The following is a 19,566-nucleotide window of genomic DNA, read 5'->3' on the forward strand; positions in this document are numbered from 1 at the left end:
GGGTTAGTCCATATGCCAAGGACAGTGCAGCCATAAAGGCTAAAACCCAGCATAGGCTGCTGACAACTGCCAGCACTCAGAACCATACCTTTAGCTCTCCACTGACAGGTGAATGGGCTAACAAATAGGTTTATTTGGGTTCAGGGGGTCTTGCTGCTATTTTGGACTGGGCAGCTACTACCTCTTGTAGTAGACACCCCCCTTCCACTCTCTCATCTGTAAGCTGTGGGGCCACATCCTTCTGCTGAACAGTTGCCTGCCTAGTCAGGACTTCTTGTGGGCAGGTAGGGCTTCACCAGTGCCAACAGTGGAGTCCTCTCCAACAGGAGCAGGGTCTCCTTGGCTCACTGTAACCTTGGCCAAAATTTGCCCTCTTTTCCTACACATTTTCCTTTTTCTCTTTCTTTGGGGCCTACTAGTACTAACGGTAAGTGAGCACCTCCAGAATCATTGGGAGAGGACTGGCACTGGACCAGTACCTCATTTTGGCACAGACCAACCTCTGGGAAATCATTTTCAAGTAGACAATCAAGAAGGAGGTTTGAACTGACTACCACCCTCTTCCAACTAAGAGAACCAGCTATCTTTAGGGGCACTAAAGCCATAGGCCTAACAGTCACCTCGCCTGGGACAGCCCTTACTTTGGTAGTTAGTCTCTCCAGGTAAATACTGGGTTAAGGATATCAGCCTGTCATGCACAATGGTGTGACTGGCACAGGTATTCCTCATGGCAGTGATTGGAATTCCATTTACCTCTATGGGATGAAAGTGCCTACTTCCCTCTGGAATCACCAATTCACCTTCTGGCCCAATTTCCTAGTTAAAAGCTACAAGGATTTTCTCATCTGAGGAATAATTCTCAAAGGCTACACTCACAACCCCAGTGCCTACCTTTTTCTTGGGATAAGCTGAGTCCCCTCTATAGAGCCAACCTGCTGACAATCAAAGCACAGCCTACAGTCCATGAATTTTGTTTTAGCTTAAGGTCCCCACTACTCTGTTTACCACTAGAGGTGGGGTGCAATGTACTAGCCATCTTTTTATGGGCCTGAGCCTCTGAAGGTGTTTCCTTGGAGGACTTACCACCGCCTTCCTTCTGTGGGTCTGAACCCCCTTTCTTGGAATCTTTCCCCCGATGCTTTTTGGGAATCCAACACTAGAGTGCTTCAAATCCCTATCACCTTATCTTCCAAACTCTTATAGTGGGGAATAATGGAGGAGGAGGGCTTCCTAAAAAGTACTAGGACACCACTGGACATCTCTAATGGCACGATCAGCAGGAGAATGGTTTCAAGGGATGGATACAAGCCCTAGTATGGAGAAGTAGGTATACCTAGCGAGAGGTTGACCCCTCAAACTCAAGATATGGGACCCATGGACACGTTATTTTGGTCTATGTACTTGAATCACATATGAACTATGTTTGGAACAAGACCAGCATGTATACTGTAATAGAATTGTTTAATTGTTTACCATGTTCTTGAGAATGTGGAAGTGCCTTATATTACATTCTGGCTCAGTTGGTAGATTGTTCAATATGGAAATATCAATAAAAAAGACTTACATAAAAAAGAAAACAAAGTGGCTGTTTTCCAAGATGGCACCCATTTAACCGCCGATATGTGTACACATGTCCCTTAGAATCTTTTATCACCTTGCCAAGGATTTCAATTTTTATAGGTATGCATTTTGATAATTTCCACAATTTATGTTATTATGTTCCACTGCTTTGTTTTTCCTTAAAGATGTATTATTGATTATGCTTGCTGCTTAGGATTTTCAAATGATATATTTAGAAATCACCCCCCTCCCTTCCCCCCGGCGAAGATACCCACTTGATCTGAAACCCATTGAGACAATGGGAAATGTGTTAAAAGAAAGCTCAAATTAACAAATTGAAAGACAGAATATTAAAGAGTAAATTAATATACTTCCCCAAATCCTGCCAGTATGATGAATTTGTATGTGAATTAAATAACATGCAATTTTAATGAATCAAAGGAAGAATGTCATTTACATTGAATTGCAAATAGAAGAAGATATAAGGTTTTCAGTGAAAGGAGATGCAAAGGAAAAAATGATTTTGCCAATTGAAGGTTGTCGATGAAGGAACTTTCTTCGAGAGAATGTAGTTTAAAGCTTGTCGGAGAGTACATGTTATGTTTACTTTGTTGTATATAGGATACACTACAAACTAAATTTCTTCCCGGTGCTGATGCAACAGGAAGCAAGTAGCAGGAGTCTTAGTGCAGCATTACTAACTGATCACAAGATAATAAAGGCAAAGAATTGCTGAGCTAGCAGCATAGAGCTGGTAAGATTTAACAGTCAGATAACAAGAGCAGGGAGGGCCACTCTGAAAGTAGTAGAATGTTCTAAGATGTGTTGTGACTGGGTGTATTTTCTTCAGGCCGAGGATGAGCAGGGTCACTTTGTTTGATATTCTCTGTATTCTGCGGATTCGGCTTCCACTTAGGCTTGCATGGATAGTACTGGCATAGGACAATGTTTGTTGAGTGCATATATGACGAACGGACAGTTTTGGAGAGGAATAAAAGGAATCATCATCGAGCTTGAGTTGGTAGTGGGTACAATTGGAAACAGCAGTTACACTGCAAGCCGTACAACTCATGCCATTACCCTGCATGCCGTTGCAATGCAAAAGGTGTGTAGCAGTGGGTAGAAGGTGTTGGATTTAATTCCAACTCCTTCCCTACTGTTGCACACACTGGAGTTGGAATAGTAAATTAAACTATTCCAATTTCCAGGGCCCCCGACAAAAAGTTGGGGTAACGTTTTGCATTGCAACGGCATGCGGGGTAATGGCAATGCATTGTAATGTCAATTATCCGGGTACAATTAGTGTCTGCTACTATCTGCATGGAGAGCTGAGGCGGGCAATCGAGATTACTCCACAGTTTCTAACCATCGACTCTGTAAGAGGTGATTGGAGAGTAGAATCAGGACCAGAACTTCAGTTCATCATGCTTAGGCAGTTTTGTCAGACTTAGGACTTCCTGTGTTTCATGCCTCCAGATACATATTAACATTTGATGTTGGAGTCTGTGACTCACACAAAACTTTGGTTGTTGTCCCTGTATTAATAGAAACTTCTGTTGTGCTGTCTTTAGAGATCCTTTGAATGATTCATGAAAATGCTGAAGAGTGTGAGGGATAGTGAGATGCTTCTAAGACTCTGCTAGTGACTGGTTTGGTTTAGATTTATACTTCACCAATCTAAAACCAGGAACCAGCAGCGGATAGAGTGAAGCAATCTGCTATAGCTTTGAGCTGGCATGTAATGTATGTTGTGATGTAATAGGTCAAATGCTGCCAAAAGGACAAGAGGTACCAGCAAAGTGAGGGAGCTCCTTTACTCTGGATCAAATATGTAATCTCAGAATAGAGTGAAGGTTGCTTCAGCATCTCGGAGCAGGCAACATTATCAGGAGTGGCATTAATTGAGAGTTCCGGTAGTTTCAGTGTGATGTAGCTGAACATCTCAAAACATGTTTAATGCCCATGGGATCCAGGTGGTGTTTGCCTAGCTGCACTCTTGGTTTAGGGGACAGGAAGAGGGGCTGTGCAAGGATCAGTTATGAAGTCTGCATTTGCCTTTCTATTGGGGGCAGGAGGCTACATTTGTCTACACGGGCTGTTTCTTTAATGGAATCTTAACTGGGAGTTTGGGAAAGCCATTACAAAGTCAGTTTTTGAATGGGGTGGCAGGATGTTTCTTTCATCAAAAGGGTATTCGAAACTGGATTGTTAGTATATTGCACAAATAGGTCTCAGTAAGCTGTGCTGAACTCCAGGATGATCAAACAATTTAGCACCCAAAAGTAGGTATTTCTGAGAAATCTCTAGCTTATCTGTGGGAATTGGGGCCAAGAAGAGAGGCCCTCCTCGGGTAAAAGTGCATGCAAGACATGTTCAGCAACACCAAAAAGTTAAGAAATAAGTAGGTTAAAATTCCCAAAACAATCTAGTTAAAAAGAAAAAGATCAAGCTAAAATGTAAATGCATACTTACTTGGTTCATCAACTATGCAGTGTTCTGAAAATGGAAGTTAAACTTTTTTCCAGAACCTCAGTTGTGAATAGAAAAATACAGAAATCCAGAGTACAAATATTAACATTAAAGTTTCTACAAACACAACAATATTTTTATGCTTTTAAATCATATCAGTCCTACTCTAATCCAATCAGAATAAAGTTGCTGACACTGACCAGGATAGCAGTATTTATGTAACTATATTTTTGTTTTATATAACTCAAATTATTGTTTAGGTGAACAAGTGTTATTTTAGAATGCATCCTTGATTTTCTTTGTTGGGGTTAAAGCCAAGTATGGATGCTGCCCCTAGTGATGAAGATGGACATAGCTTTTAAAATGAGACATGTGTTGAACCCTAGATAGACTGGTACTCTGTATAACTCTTGTAGTCACATTGTCGCAAGTGTGCCAACATAGTGCAACAATGCAAAGTATGTGAAATGGGAAGGAGGACAAAATAATTCTGAATAATATTCTTTTTACTTACGATCCATCAGAACCAGTACTGTGTCATTCTCCAACTGGGTCACTTGCACTGGAACGGACAAAGAACTTGCTTGAAAGAGAAAACAGGAAATTAGAGTCCATTTGTGATAGGCAACAAGAGGACGCATGATTCAATACACACATGGTTGGCCCCTTGCATCATGTGCTCATTCGCAGATTTCTCATGAATGGGAAAGGCCTGACAGGCACATAACTGCTGTACTACAGATGTACAAGAAATACATACATAAAACAACTTGTAGAAATCTAACACACTAAGAAGTTTCCATGGTCGGTGTCTTGCGGATACACGTATGCTTTGATGAACCTTCAATTGTTTTCACTGAGGGCACAGGAACTTTCTAATGAGTTAAACATTTTGGGATCACGGGCCTCATTTAGGGTTTCCTGGGGCGGGAACTCCGCCTTGAATTGTCAGAACCCCCTGCCCCACCAAACTTGTAGTTCCATGGCCTCATTCAGAGGTGGGGGGAACCATAAGGCTGCAGAGAGTGGACCATTTAACTGTGACTACAGTGCATCCTCCTTGCCAGCTAATGCACCGTAGGCATGGAGATCCCCATCAACCTGTAGGGATCTTTAAATATGGGCTAGAAAGCTAAAAGTTGTAGGTATACTGTGTTCCTTCAATCGGTCAGTGTGTCAGTTTGTTCTATCTGGGCCAACCCTTAAATCCCCTTAGTATATATATTCATATTTATTAACACAGCGTTGACACTTGACAAGAAGCTAATGATATAATGTATCACGGTTGGATCAAAATAATTGTTTACAATTTCATTTGAAATGTTAGGTTCAACTATTTAATTTTCCATGAGATTCCTCAGAACATTGCCTCTTGTTGCCAGTTGTATGTTTTTTCCCCAATTTTGATAGTCATTTTACTTGACATTTCTTGTTTGCACCCAGTTTAATCCTTTTTTCTCTTTTTCAGGTGTTTCACCTCTTTTGGTCTGCAAGCCTGGAATTTTATCAAGGCTGAAAATCACAATAGTTACAATAGAGATAGTGGGTCCCTAGGAGGAAGCTCTGAGTCTTGGCTTCCTAGGTAAAATTATGCCCAGAATAGTGAAAATCTAAAAACTGCTATTTACTTACTCTACATATAAACACAAGCTAAACAATATACCAAGTAGTTGCTCCAAAAACGGCACAGTGATGGTGATTTGTGCATGAAGTGAGCAGAAGTGCACAATTATACATATATATGTATAACTGTAGAAACATAAACTCAGGATTAAGGTAGATATTAATTATGCCGAATCATGTTCATCTTGGAAGGTCGAACATGGGAAAATAGGTAAAGCTGCAGAGTACATCTTTACCTGCTGTTGCTCTTTGACTTTCCAAGATGAGCAGGAGTCAGCATAATTAATACACTCATATAATTTGGTCACTATCTAGGACTATTTTGCACACTACTAAGGTAGTAATATGTATTACACATGGTGATTGTCACACACGTCCCTTGGTTTTGTGAATATTTTGTTTGAGAGGGACCACTGAATTGTTTTGTAAATTTGTTGCTTGCAGATTTGACAGTCTAGTGAAATACTTGTGCCAAGAGATATTTCCTTGTGCATGTGACCCATGGTGATAGGTAAGAGTGGATTTGATGCAGTACTAGCAAGCGTATTCTTCACTTGGACGGTAACTATTGTCATTTTATTCTTCTAGGCAGCTGCCTGTATTTTACTGATGAAGACCCTTCTGAAAAGTATATGTCTAGGGGTCGAAACGTTACTGTGCTAATTTGAGTTTGTACTCTAATCTTGAGTTGATGGGTCTGATTCACAAAGGTAAACTTACATTTTTGTATGAGTTTACGATTTTGTTGTATTCACAAAGGTATTTTATGATTAGTATCTGTACAACTGCAGAGTATCCACACATAAAAAGATAGGACTTTCCTATCTTTTTATGTGCTGAGACTCCAGAGTTGTAAAGATACCACTCGTAACAGGGTTAACACTTCCTCAGAGGGAACCACTGTCTCTATTGTAACTTATGTACCCAGGTTCCTAGGAATATCAGTTGACCCTGTATTTTGTCTGATGAAAATCAAAATATGGCCAACTGAATCAAAAATGTGTATATTTCTGAAATCAGTTATCAGTGTGGGCCTTCATGAGAAAAACCAAGGGACGCTGCACACCGAGTAAATATGAGAGGTGAGGGTCACACTGTGCTACATGACAAACACACTGCAAGTATAGTTGAGCTACAATATTAACAGTCTTCTGAAGTACATGAAATATTGATAGAGCTTAGTTTAATAAATCCTTTTGAGAAACGTGACAATAATAATAATCTGAGATGGTCTGAGTCATGCCCATGGTCACGTATAACATAATCTAGCGGAGAATTAGAGAAAGCGAGTGTTGGTAAAGTTACTTTAATACGTGGTATTGATCATCAAACATGAAATTGTTGTCAATGGAAATGTGCCTCTCATTATTAAGAGAAGGATTAGAATGAAAATACATAAAAACTTTGGAGGATGGGAAAGTAGAGGGATTGAGGGATTAGGGATTTTGGTTCAGTTTTATATTACTCGTAAGTTTGAACGAGGTCTGATTTCCAAAGTCTAGCTGGCAGTCTGGCTGTACAGTAACTTGTGGTCTGCTGGGTTAAATTAGTTTCAAGGGCATCACGTTAGTAAGCTTAAGGCTTTGTTGGATCAACCTCCATATACAACATTCTTTCCTGGCATACTGGTTCTACAAAATTGTTTAGCATTTCTTCTGAAAATGTTGTCACCCTTCCATACGGGGCAGTCCATTATGGTCCCTATGTTCTACTCTCCATTACATCCATCCTAGGAGGAGTAGGCGGAGTACACTGATTGGAGCAACAGCATGCCCTTACCTTTCATATTGATGGAATTAAGGAGTATCACATTGTGATCATCAGCTGTTGGGTGGTTTCACCAGCGCAAAAAGGGTAAAGCAGTCCCCTTTGAACCATACCCCGATCAATTGTTTTTTTGATCAAACTGTGTTATGCCTTGGCCAGAAACTGAACCTTCTGAAGACTTAAGACTCATCCCACTAGTGTGAAGGCTGAAACATCTGCTCTAGCATGGGGTATTTCTATTTTGGACATCTGCTATGTTGCTACCATCCATACTTTCAACAGGTACTACTGTACTGATTCTCAAGTCCACAGGGCAGGTAATTTTACCTGGTCAGTGTTGTAGGACTCCCTGACTTAAAGTCTACATCTCAGATGGACCACTTTGTAGGGGGCATTGTTTTCATATTGATTCACAAGATTAGAATTTGTGTATAGAAGGATCCATCCGAGGAATACTTTGAATACTTAGGAAATGCTCACACTGGTGGTCATTCTATCTACTTGCAGGTTCCCCAATGCTACCCAGCTCCCTGTTCTGTAGAGTGGATTTTTAGATATAATCAAGTTCCAAATAAGTCCAAATGTACCTCTTTGTAGGGGACATTGGTTTCATATCGATTCACAAGATGAGAATCTGAGACTAGAACTATCCTTCAGAAGAATATGTTGAATACTTAGGTAACGTTTAGCACTGGCGGACTCTCTATCTACTTACAGGTTCTTCAATGCTGCCCACCTCCCTGCGCTGTGGAGTGGATGTTTAGGTATAATCGGGTTCCAAATTAGATTTGCTCACTGACAGTAATCATGTCAATCTTATCAGTCATGTTCTGTGCTTGACAGCGTGCCAAAAATGGAGAACAAAACCCTGTCATCCAATGGAGGATTCAGGACGTAAGGAACATACAGGTAAATAAAGCTTCCACCAGAAAGAGTTTTACAGAAGATAACATATATATATAGTTATGAGGTAACTATAACTCACGGCCCCGCAATCCACTCCTTATGACCTCACATATTACATCACTGATGACATGGTCAGTAACATCACTGATGACATGGTCAGTGACATCACTGATGACATCACTGATGACATCTTGAAATGCCATCACTGATGACATAATCCGGTGACTGACTGTTTAAAAAAAGTTACAAGTGTTAAAAATATATACCAAGGGCTCTTGGTGAATCAGTGGGTGTATGAGTGCTTATATGGATGATTAAGTAGGTGTGTGACTGACTGTATAAGTGAGTGATCAGGTGTCTCAGTGAATGTATGAGTGAGTGACTGGTTGTGTGAATATCTGTATCTATCAGTTGGTGTCTAAGTGGATGTATGGGTGTGTCAGTGGGTATGTGAGTTCCTATATGGGTGAGAGATTGTTTGTCTGAGTACCTCTATGGGTGTCTGAGTATCTGTGTGGGTTGGTGATGAGTGAGTAGGTGACTCAGTGGCTGTTTAGGTTAGTAAGTGCCTGTGTGTGGGACTGTATGAGTGAGTGAGTGTGTGTATGGCTGTGTCAGTGAGTGAGTGCATCTCTCATTGGTATATGGGTGAGTAACTGGTTATGTGAAAGGTAGTGTAGGTGAGTGATGGGGTATATGATTGACTGGGTGAGTGAGTGAATGTGAGAATGGTTGTATGGGTGAGTGTGTGCTGTGTCAGTGACTATATAGGTGAGTAATTACACGTTAGTATCTGTATGAGTAAGTGAGTGAGTGTGTGTGTAACTGTATGGGTGAGTAGGTAGCTGTATGATTGACTGTATGGGTAGGCGAGTAGGTGTGTGAGTAGCTCTATGAGCGACTGGCTCAGTGTGTGAGTGGCTGTATGGGTGTGTGAGTGGATATGACAGTGGTTGTATTAGTGAATGAGTGGGTGTGTGAGTGCCTGTATGGATGAGTGCGTAGATGTGTGTGTTGATGTATGAATCAGTGAGTGGCTGTGTAAATACAGGTATGTGTTTTTGAATGGGTTTGAGAATGGTAGTGTGGAAGTTGGAGTTGATGTATGACAGGTTATAAGGGGGTGTGAGTTGGTCCGTCAGAGATTCTGTTGATGATGTCATCAGTGATGCCATTTGAGATGTTATCAGTGATGTTATCAGTAATGTCACTGACCATATCAGGAGTGATGTAATATGTGAGGTCATAAGCAGTGCATTGTGGGGGCGTGAGTTATAGTTACCTCACTAACTGTAACGGCTGAATTTCTCTGGTTTTGTACGAGTGACAACTGAGCCTAACTATAACGTCTCTGTAGCCTTTGTTTTTTTCAGGAAATTTCTTAGGCTTTTTTAAAATTCCATTTCTTAACTATAACGTCCCTGTAACCTTTGGTTTTTTTCAGTGAATTCCTAAGGTTTTTTAAATGCAAATTCCTAACTATAAAATCCCTGTAACCTTTCTTTTTTTCAATGAATTTCTATGTTTTTTTAACTAGTAGTCATGTTTGCAGAGTGGTGGAGAAAGGGGGCTGAGCCTCCAACCAGCTCTAAGGAATCCCACTGCATAGGACTAACAGGCGGTACCAGGAGGGCTTATTGGCCCCCAAGGTTCCTCAGGAGTAAGGTGGACTTCATCTCCCAACCAGTAGTGAACCTTAAGCTGTGTTTGCAAAGTGGTGGAGAAAAGGGGCATGGCCTCCTAAGACCTCTTAGCAATCCTGCTGTGTGGGTCTTATTGGAGATAACAGGAGGGGTATTTGGCACTCAAGGATGTCCTCGGAGGCTAACTACCCAACCTGTTACCTCCAGTAAGTCCCACACATCAGAATTGCTGAGACCGGGTGGGAGGCCATGCCTCCATTCTCTACCACTCTGCAAACACGCCTCCTGGTGCACTACTAAAGGGGGATAAACTCCCCTTGGCTGTTGAGGGTCCTTGGGGGCCAACCACCCCTCCTGTTACCTCCAGCAAGACCTGCAAAGCTGGATTGCTGAGAGGCCATCAGAGGTCACGCCCCCTTTCTCCACAACTCTGCAAAAGCACTTCTTGGTGCACTGCTGCCTGGGGGATGTAACCCACTTTGGTCCTGAGGCCCTCAGGAGGCAAGGCAACCGCTTGCCCCCATTAGCAGTGGACCAAGAGTGGTGTAGAAACAGGCATGGCCTCCGACCACCTCTCAGCAATCCCACTGTGTGGGGCTTACTGGAAGTAACAGGAGGTCTTGTTGGCCCCTTAAGACACTCAGCAGTCAAGGGGGCTTTATCCCCCAACCAGCAGTGCACCAGAAGGCGCTTTTGCAGAATGGTGAAGAAAGGGGGCGAGGCCTTTGGTGAGTTTCCTGCTTTTTGAAAAAAAGAAAATCTTTTATTTTTTTGGAAGGCCCCCTTCTCTGGACTGTTTTGGGCCCGGGGACCCAATCCCCCAGGGCCTGAGTCTTTTTTTAATTCTTTTTTTATAAAAAAGGGAGGGGGCCTGGTCTTTCTCTTTTCTATTTAATTTTTTTTAAATAAAGGAAGAGGGGCCGCATGGCCCCCCTTCTCTGGGCCATTTTTTATCCCAGGGACCCCATCCCCCGGGTCCAGCCTTTTTCTTTTCCTTGTAAATTAAAGGAAGGGGGGCTGCGTGGCCCCCCTTACCTGGGTCAATTTTGGGCTTGGGGACCCCATTCCCCGGGGCCTGGACTTTCTTTTTTCTATTATTTAATGTTTTAAAAATAAAGGAAGAGGGGCCGCGTGACCCCATTCCATGTGCCATTTTGGGCATAGGCGACCCCATTCCCCGGGGCCCAGCCTTTTTTTATTGATTTTGTCCTTGTAAAGTAAAGGAACTGGGGGCCATGTGGCCCCCCTCCTTAGGCCAATTTCAGCCCGGAGACCCCATCCCCCTGGGCCAGGTCTTTGTATATATTTTTTTAAATGGGGAGGGGGTGTATGTCCCCCCTCCCCAGGCAGATATTGGCCCTGGGGACCCATCCCCTGGCCACTTCATTGGGGACTGCGGGGGAAGCCTGAAGGTCCCCGCGGTCCCTGCTGGCTCCCATCTCCAGAGGCTCCCACCAAGCCATAGCAAACTGGTCCCAGAGTGGGCACCCAGAGATATTACTGGAGCAGGCCCTGGGGACTGGAGGTTCCCAAGTCCATGTGGGGCTCCACGAGGGGGGACACACAGCCCCTCTCTTGTGCAAATTAAGCCCTGGGGAGTTAGTGGTCCCCGGGGCTACAGGGGCCACTCAGCCTCCATTTTTAAGTTAAAAAACTTGCCCGGGCATGTGGCGGTCCACAGGGCTGCATGAGGGTGTTGGAGCCCCCCAAGCATTTTACTTTCATTTAGCCCAGGGGAGGTGGTGGTCCCCGGGACTACGTGGGAAGGGCCATAGCATTTTTATTTAATTTAGCCCAGGGGAGGGGGCGGTCCCTGGTCCTACGTGGGGATGCCATAAGGCCCTCCCCCCATTCATTTATTTCAATTGCCCCGGAGAGGTGGTGGTCCCTGGGGTTGCGGGGGGACCTCGTGGCCCCCACATTACTGTCATATTTAGCCCTGTGTAGGTGGCAGTCCCCAGCGCAGTGCGGGAGCTGCGAGATGCCCCCGCTAATAATGATGTGACTACCCCAGGGAGGTGGGTGTCCCTGATGCTTTGAAAAGCTCAAGGAGGGGGGCCCTGTGCGCCTCCCTGCTATATATACACATGCCCATGGGATCTGTCCCACCCAGGGGCTGATTTCAAACAAAGCGTGGGGGTCTGGTCTTTGTTTTTTTTACATTTTGGTGGGAGTCACAGATCTAGTGCGACTTCTGAAGACTTTTTTTAAAACAAATGCTTTTTGTGCCCTGGGGCTCCTTGTGGGAACCCCCCAAAAGGCGTAGGGAATCAGGGTGTTTCTACCCTGCCCCCTTTACTTTAAAAAAAAAAAAAAAAGATTTTCTTTTGACTCGATTCAACTCAGTCACAAGATGGCTGCCAATGCTTCCTGATTGAAGTGTTGGCAGCCAATCAGATCTCAAGCACAAGATCAGAGGGGTCACAGATCCTCTGCTGCTTCAGTTGTATATCTTAAAAATCTTTAAATTTCTCAGCAGCTATTGAACAGATTTACACCATTTAACAAAAAGAGTGCTTTCTGGACCAATAGCTACCTTTCTGCCGAATTTGGTGTAATTCCGTTAAGCAGTTAAGGCTGTAGCCATGTCAAAAGTTTCCTATGGAAATTAACAAGGAGAAAAAGAGTTTTGGGATTCCCCTTTTCTCGCCCCCCCGCTTGAAGGATCAACACGAAATTTTAAAGACAGCAGCTGAAGTGATCGGCAAATTAGTTTTGAAACGTTTGCGAAGATTCATCAAAAGACGCCACAGTTATTGGCAAATGAAAAAACTCTCTTCCTATGGAAAACACATCCTAACTATAACTACCTACTGGCGATCGCCAGTAGGTAATATATATATAAAGATATATATATATATATATATTCACTTAAAAAACCATAGGTTTCACACATGTTATAGTTAGGTGGACATTTCACTCGTAAAAAACCATTGAAATTCCCCCGTTATAGTTAGTTCAGATAACTATAACTCGCGCGCCCGCAATCCACTGCTGATGACGTCACATATTACATCACTCATGACATGGTCAGTGACATCACTCATGACATCACTGATGACATCATCCTTGTGATAGAGTGGCGGTCGCGCGAGTTATAGTTATCTGAACTAACTATAACGGGGGAATTTCAATTGGTTTTTTACGAGTGAAATGTCCAGCTAACTATAACATGTGTGAAACCTATGGTTTTTTAAGTGAATTTGCAAGGTTTTTTAAATGCTAATTCCTAACTATAACGTGTGTGAAACCTATGGTTTTTTAAGTGAATTTGTAAGGTTTTTTAAATGCTAAGTTATGTATGTATTATTATATTTTTTATATATTTATTTTACAATAAGCTACCTATGTATATAGTTATAGATTGACTGCATCCTGTAATATGGAATGGCTCGTTTAAAATGTTATTATTTCTTTTTTTAAGGTTTTTCACCGCACCCCGCGATTTTTTGGAAAAAAAATAAAATGTTTTTTTCACCCTTCGGGGTCCTTCAGGGACCCCCTGACAAAGGCTAGGGGGTCAGGAACTCTCTACCCTGCCCCCTTTTCACGTTCTCCACCTTTCTTTTTCATTGTCACACACAAAACACACAAAATGGCGGCCGACACTTCCTGATTTCGACCGATTCGAATGTTGACTGACATGTAACCACCAATCAGAATTACGCTCGCGCACGTTATGGTGCGCGCACGGTGCGCGCTTATAGATATTTATGTGCTTTTAAATGCAATTTTCTCAGGAACTACTGAACAGATTGACACCATATATGCAAAAGGCACATGCCTGACCTGAGGACTACCTCTTTGCCAAATTTCAAGTAATTCTGTTCAGCCGTTCGGGCTGTACCTTCGACTAAAGGTCCTATGGGAAAATGCATGGGGAAAACGCGTTTTGGGACCCCCTTTTTTTCTCAGCCCCTGCTTGACGAATCACCCCGAGACTTTCAGGGTAGGAGCTGAGCGGAGCGCCCCATTAGTTTTGAAAATTTTGCGAGGATTCGTCAACCGGCGCCAAAGTTATTCAAAATAGAATTTTCAGATTTCCTATGGAAACTCGGTCCTAACGACCGCCAGTAGATAATATATTGTACTTTGTACAAGCATGCAATAACATTTGTGCACTGACTCCCATTTATGTCTCAGGCACAGCATGAACTACCACACTCAAAGGTTCATGATCACAATCTAGTGTGCTCTTACCGTCTGGCCTGTCAGTGAACCATGATGTTAAGGAATTGAGGTTGATTGTTTCGAATTGGACCATTTGGTCGGCAGAGAGTCCTTTGCTGACCCCAATGCAAATGACAGGATATTCTTCACCGGGCATGATGAGCATTTCAAACATTTGCAAGTTTCTGGGCAGAGGAAAGTCAAAGCACTAAAGAGAAAAGCAAACCACATCAACATTGACAACATAAAATAAAAGCAACAACAATTCTTCCTACAAAACTAAAAACTGGATTTTGCTCTCTACCCTGCTCACTGCTGTACTTTAGTTCATGACATTGTCAGAGTCTGGTGAGAAAAGTATACTAAGGATAGGAGTGGTCTACTGCCATTCCTGAGATTTAAATCCAGAATTGCTTCTTTGGATGTGATAAGGTTGGTATTTGAGCTCTCTTTATGGTGACTGTACAAACTCTATTAAGGTTACAAGAGGGGTGAAGCACGGATGCATTTTGGCATCTTTATTACTTTTATTTTATATAAACGCTCTTAAGTCCTTTTTAGGTCAAGCACCAGTGCGCATGAGCTGTCTGCAGGACCTGTTGTATTCAATAAAACCACTTTTTTTCCCTTCCTGCTGCTTACTATTGGCTCCCTCCCCCGTTGCTCTTCTTTCCTGCCTCCTATGTCATTCAAGCAGCGATACATCACTTCCGGTCAAGGCTAAGGAGCACTGGCCAAGAACGGTCTCCTTACACTTAGGGGCTCATTACGATGTCGGGCGTAAAGCCTCTGCTCGACACCGACTCGGAATCGGGCCCAACCGACTCGCGGTCGGCAGTTCCACCTACCCGATTACGATGCGACCAAACAGTGTTTGGTCGGATTCCCATTGTTCCCTATTGGAGCTCGTGTTCCGCCCGACAACCGGCCACAACACAGGCTCCTATGGGAAAATGGTGTGTGTGTGTAAAACCCTGCACCCTGTCATGGGCACCCCATTGTGCCAGCCACACAGTGCAGGGTTATATAGGGAGGTCCCTTAGGTACCCCCTCGGCCCCCAACCGGAGGCTGCAGGATGAAGGGGGCCCTACTAGGGGCCCCCAAAGTCACTTTCCGACAGCCTTTTTGTGTCTGAAAGGCCAGCACGGAAAGGCTGTCGGAAACCAACATCGTAATCCCGAGGACGGAAACGCTGTCCATGGGGGTGTACGATGCGGTTCTGACTGACACGGATACTCCGAGAGCCAGTTGGAACTGTTTCGGAATGACCACACGGTTTACGTACCGACTGCGAACATTGTAATCGGTCAGTCGGAATGTAAACTGACCGAGCCGGTTGGAAGGGCTCCGACTAGTCGAGGAAATCCCGACTGTCAGGAGGAGGCTTTCCACCCAATATCGTAATCGGCCCCTAAGTTTCCTCATCTCTTGTTTTACAGAACTTTGTTTTTTACGTTGCTTTAGGCCCGTTGCTGCTTCAACCCTCCGACCCACATGGGCCAAAATGGAGCAGTAATGGTCATCTCCTAGTCAGGCAAAAATGATAGTATGGAGTAGCAAGCTACTTGTAAAACACTGTTAATTCCTGTATTGCGCAAGTGCATATTCATTTGCAATCATCTCGTTATTACTGTGGAATATGGCAGAACAGTATAGTATTTGAATACATGATTTCGCGTGAGCGGGTGGGTGAAGTTTATTGCTGAGAACATACTAGTTTTTATCATAAGTAAAAATACATGGATAAAGCTGTAAAAGCATCACGGTCTGAGCGGAGACAAAGTTCTTACACAATTATTTTACAGCGCAGCTTTGCAGTCCTGCTTCTGTTTCAGTGTCGTTGAATTCTCATCAGTGGAATCGAACATAGCGGACACCATATAGGAGTCTTTCTTTTATGTTTGATTAAAATCTAGTTCATCTGGAGCTTGGGGTCGGCCATGCCCCAGATGGTGTTGACATGGAGATGGGATGGCAGTGGAAAGCGCAGTTTAAGCCCTGCACCCGCTTCCATTAAACCATGAGTTGGCTTTTCCAAAATGAGAAGATGGGGCGGCCCGCTGCTCCCACTTACCAGCTTACAGCAGCAGCACCAGATAGGGTCCTTCAGGGCATTACACAGTACGTAAGAATGGGATCACATTCACCGACCAACTGTTTCCCCATTACCTTATTTAGTGCCTTTCTGCTATTTATGTGTCATCTGTTCTGTTTGTGGTTCCGCGCCTTGCTGCTGTCACTTTTTTTGCACAGGCGCCGGCCGCGCTTCATGTTTCCGCATGGCGCTGTGTTTATATTTGTTTTTTTATGCGTCCACTCCAACAACACCCCCCCACTGCCACTTCAAAATAGATCACTTCTGATGTTCACTGTTAAAGCTGTGACCCGCAAATTGGTAAGCCTTCGGGTGGGGCGTGCGTATTGTTCTTAATTCCTTCCTTTACCAACCGCACTGCCGCTTTTGCAGCAAATACTCTTTCTGGGGCAAAATCTGCCCAGGAAAAATCTAGCATGTTCCTTCTGACAGTTCTTTCCTGGTGCTCACACAAATTCCTCCACACACACACACATGCATACACACGCACGCACACATGCACACACACACAAACTCACACACTCACATATATGTATGAATGTAATACATGTATGACCGAAATTTACTTGGTCCAGTACTTTATTCTCTTGTGAATGAGTCATGATGATTGTTCTTCCAACAGTGTATTCGTAGTACTGCTGTGGACTAACTAAATTAATATATCTAATATTTCCAATTGGTGTTTAGAACTTCTAATTGCCTTATGAGGTTTCTTGATTTAAATGAGACCCACGTGATGTTTTGTATTACTTGATTTACGGTGTTGGCATATAGGACATAATTATTTTCAAAAGCGGCACCCATGTCAAAATTCTGGTACCTCACTGACCCCCGCCTCCTTATAGCACACTATAGGTAATACTGGGCGTATGGGCCACCTGTGACACCTGTGACAAAATGCTGTCACTGGCATACTGGAATAATTCTTGGCATAACGAGCACTCATGCCAAAGTTCTGGCAGTAGCATGTTGGAGGTAGATCTTGGCACAAGGGACGCCCATGGAAAAATGCCGTCGCCTCACTAACTCCTTATTCTGGCACACTAGAGGTAGTTCTTGGCATATGGGCACCCTGATAAAATGCTGGGCACTGGCATGCTGGAGGTATTTCTTGCCATTATGAAGGACAATCATGGTTTATGAGGGTGGGCAGACATACATGACACAATACTGTTCTTATCATACAAGACATAGCTTTTGACAAATGGGTCACTCATAGTTCTTGAAATAAGTGGACAGAAATGACATATGGTGGCAAAAATGAATGCTGGCCCTGACCCAATGGAGGTAACTTTTTACATAGGAGGGTATTCTCTGCACGTTTTGAAAAGAATGAGATCAACTCATGGGGGACATCAGGTTTCATTGGCTTAATACACCAATGGATTTTGAGCAAATTTGAGTGAAAGCTGCACCGTTAAATTCAAAACTTGACACATTTTTTCAAGATTTTGATGGGGAGAACCACCCCAGGACTCCTCCTAGAATAAGTTGGACTGGAATTTCAGGAGAAGTGTTATGTCGCACCACATGTGAAGATCACCAGCCGCTACTGCAAACCTCCCAGTGAAAAACAAGAGTTAACAAGATTCCAAGCCTTCTTCTAAATTGCTGCTTGTTATTGAAAAATAAAATCACTTGACATATGTACGACTAGCAACCAGAAACCCTTCCATAAAATAAAAATAAAATTGATGCTGATCAAAAGATATAAGGGCACTCTATGCAACGCTGCCTCTAAGATGACAACTAAATATCCTCTCCTCCCAAGAAAACCGGTCTATCAGTAACATCTCATAATGAAACAATGCCAAACTCCTCTCAACAGATCACACTAACCAAAACAACAGTGGTAAACGTGTTTAAGAATGTCTTGACCATTAGCCAATAATGTAAACATGCAGAAGAGCGTGTAAACAATTCCTTGTTAAACACAGTGGCATGGTACCCTGAAATTAGCATGATCCATATTCCAGAAACACACATATTACTAATGATGCCTCTCACTGACTATATTAATACAGATTCTAAGGCAAGCATTTTACTGGTAGTATAAGAAAACAATTTGATAAGGGGAGGCTCATAATGCGATTATCAGCAAGGAAGTAAAATCAGAATAATGACATGAGCTCCATATTAGCTGCTATCCCAAACCTGAATGGCGTCAGTTAGGGGGAGTGAGATGAAGGTAGACATAAAAGATGGACTACACTTTTCACCTTGGCTTCCATGACTACAGCAGGGCTTGCTTACCTTCACAAACATGAACCTCTGCATGGGCTCGTACCACTGAAGAAGGATGATGCTGGACTCTAAGGCCCCGCAAAGGTAGTGACAGCCTGTCTGGAGGTTTTGTGCTGTAGGAAGAACAAGAGAACATTTGAAACTTTAATTTCAGCAACGAGAATAGTCTAGAAAATTCTGGTGACCTCACCATTGTCAATCTATTTCCCCCCAGCCATCCTAGTGTATCTACCAAAGCCCAACCAGACCATGAATTGGTCAATCTACTTGTTAAGCGTTCCCATTGGCCACAGGTGAGACCTCATGAAACTAGACCTCAGGGTGAATTAACCAAAACAGTGAATTGACAAATAATGTCCTTCTGTGCTATGGATGTCCCTTCCAAATATAAAGCACTTCCATTTAGATGCTAAGAACATGGAGGTCACATCCATGCTCCGATCATGAGGAGAAAGGCTTGTCTGGGCATCAAGGCTTTGTTCAAATTTTAAGCGAAAAATTTATAGTGAGACACCCCTAGAGTGAAAATCTATAAATGGGATACACAAAAAAACGAGAAAACATTTAGGGAGCATTTATGTACCCATTTTAACATCCCTAATATTTTTCTTTCTCCTTTAAACCATAAAACCTAACTGCTAATCCTTGCTGTACCTTCAATGCTTTCCACCTACTCATAAAAGTAACTCCCATGTGAGATCCATTTAATATCTTAATCCTACACCAACACTTACAGTTAGTCCTAACACTTGTTCTAGACTTCAAACTAACATTGCCCTAAGCCTTGCTTAAGGGATTCCCACATACTATCCCTAATTCACAGTCTGCCTCTAACCACTTACATAATCCTGACCATAACATTTACACACACCCTTACCTTCATACTATATTTCTTCACTACTCCTAAACCTAAGTATAACCCTAATATTATCCCTGACCCTTACTCTTTCAATAAATGTAACACTTACCATAACTCAAGCACAACACCTGTGGTCTCACCTATTCCCAAATAAAATCTTAGCTTATCCCAAGGCTTCTAGCCCTAATTCTAGCCTGCAAAGTAACCTACACCTTAACCTTAGCTTAGA

At 43.0% G+C, this 19,566-nt stretch overlaps 1 protein-coding gene across 2 annotated transcripts in view; it reads right to left on the reverse strand.

The window, feature by feature from the left end:
• Positions 1–19,566, reverse strand: part of LOC146798005 (mitogen-activated protein kinase kinase kinase kinase 5-like) — a 581,883-nt gene that overhangs the window by 88,994 nt on the left and 473,323 nt on the right. For both annotated transcript variants that reach the window (XM_085625240.1, XM_085625239.1), the window contains 3 exons: positions 18,488–18,591; positions 14,169–14,346; positions 4,544–4,612 (listed from right to left, as the gene is read on the reverse strand). In XM_085625240.1, coding sequence (XP_085481366.1) covers positions 4,544–4,612; positions 14,169–14,346; positions 18,488–18,591 — 351 coding nt within the window. The remainder of the gene's footprint in view (positions 1–4,543; positions 4,613–14,168; positions 14,347–18,487; positions 18,592–19,566) is intronic.

The sequence above is a fragment of the Triturus cristatus genome, chromosome 9 (assembly GCF_964204655.1).
Source record: "Triturus cristatus chromosome 9, aTriCri1.1, whole genome shotgun sequence".
In the NCBI taxonomy this organism is placed as follows: Eukaryota; Metazoa; Chordata; class Amphibia; order Caudata; family Salamandridae; genus Triturus; species Triturus cristatus.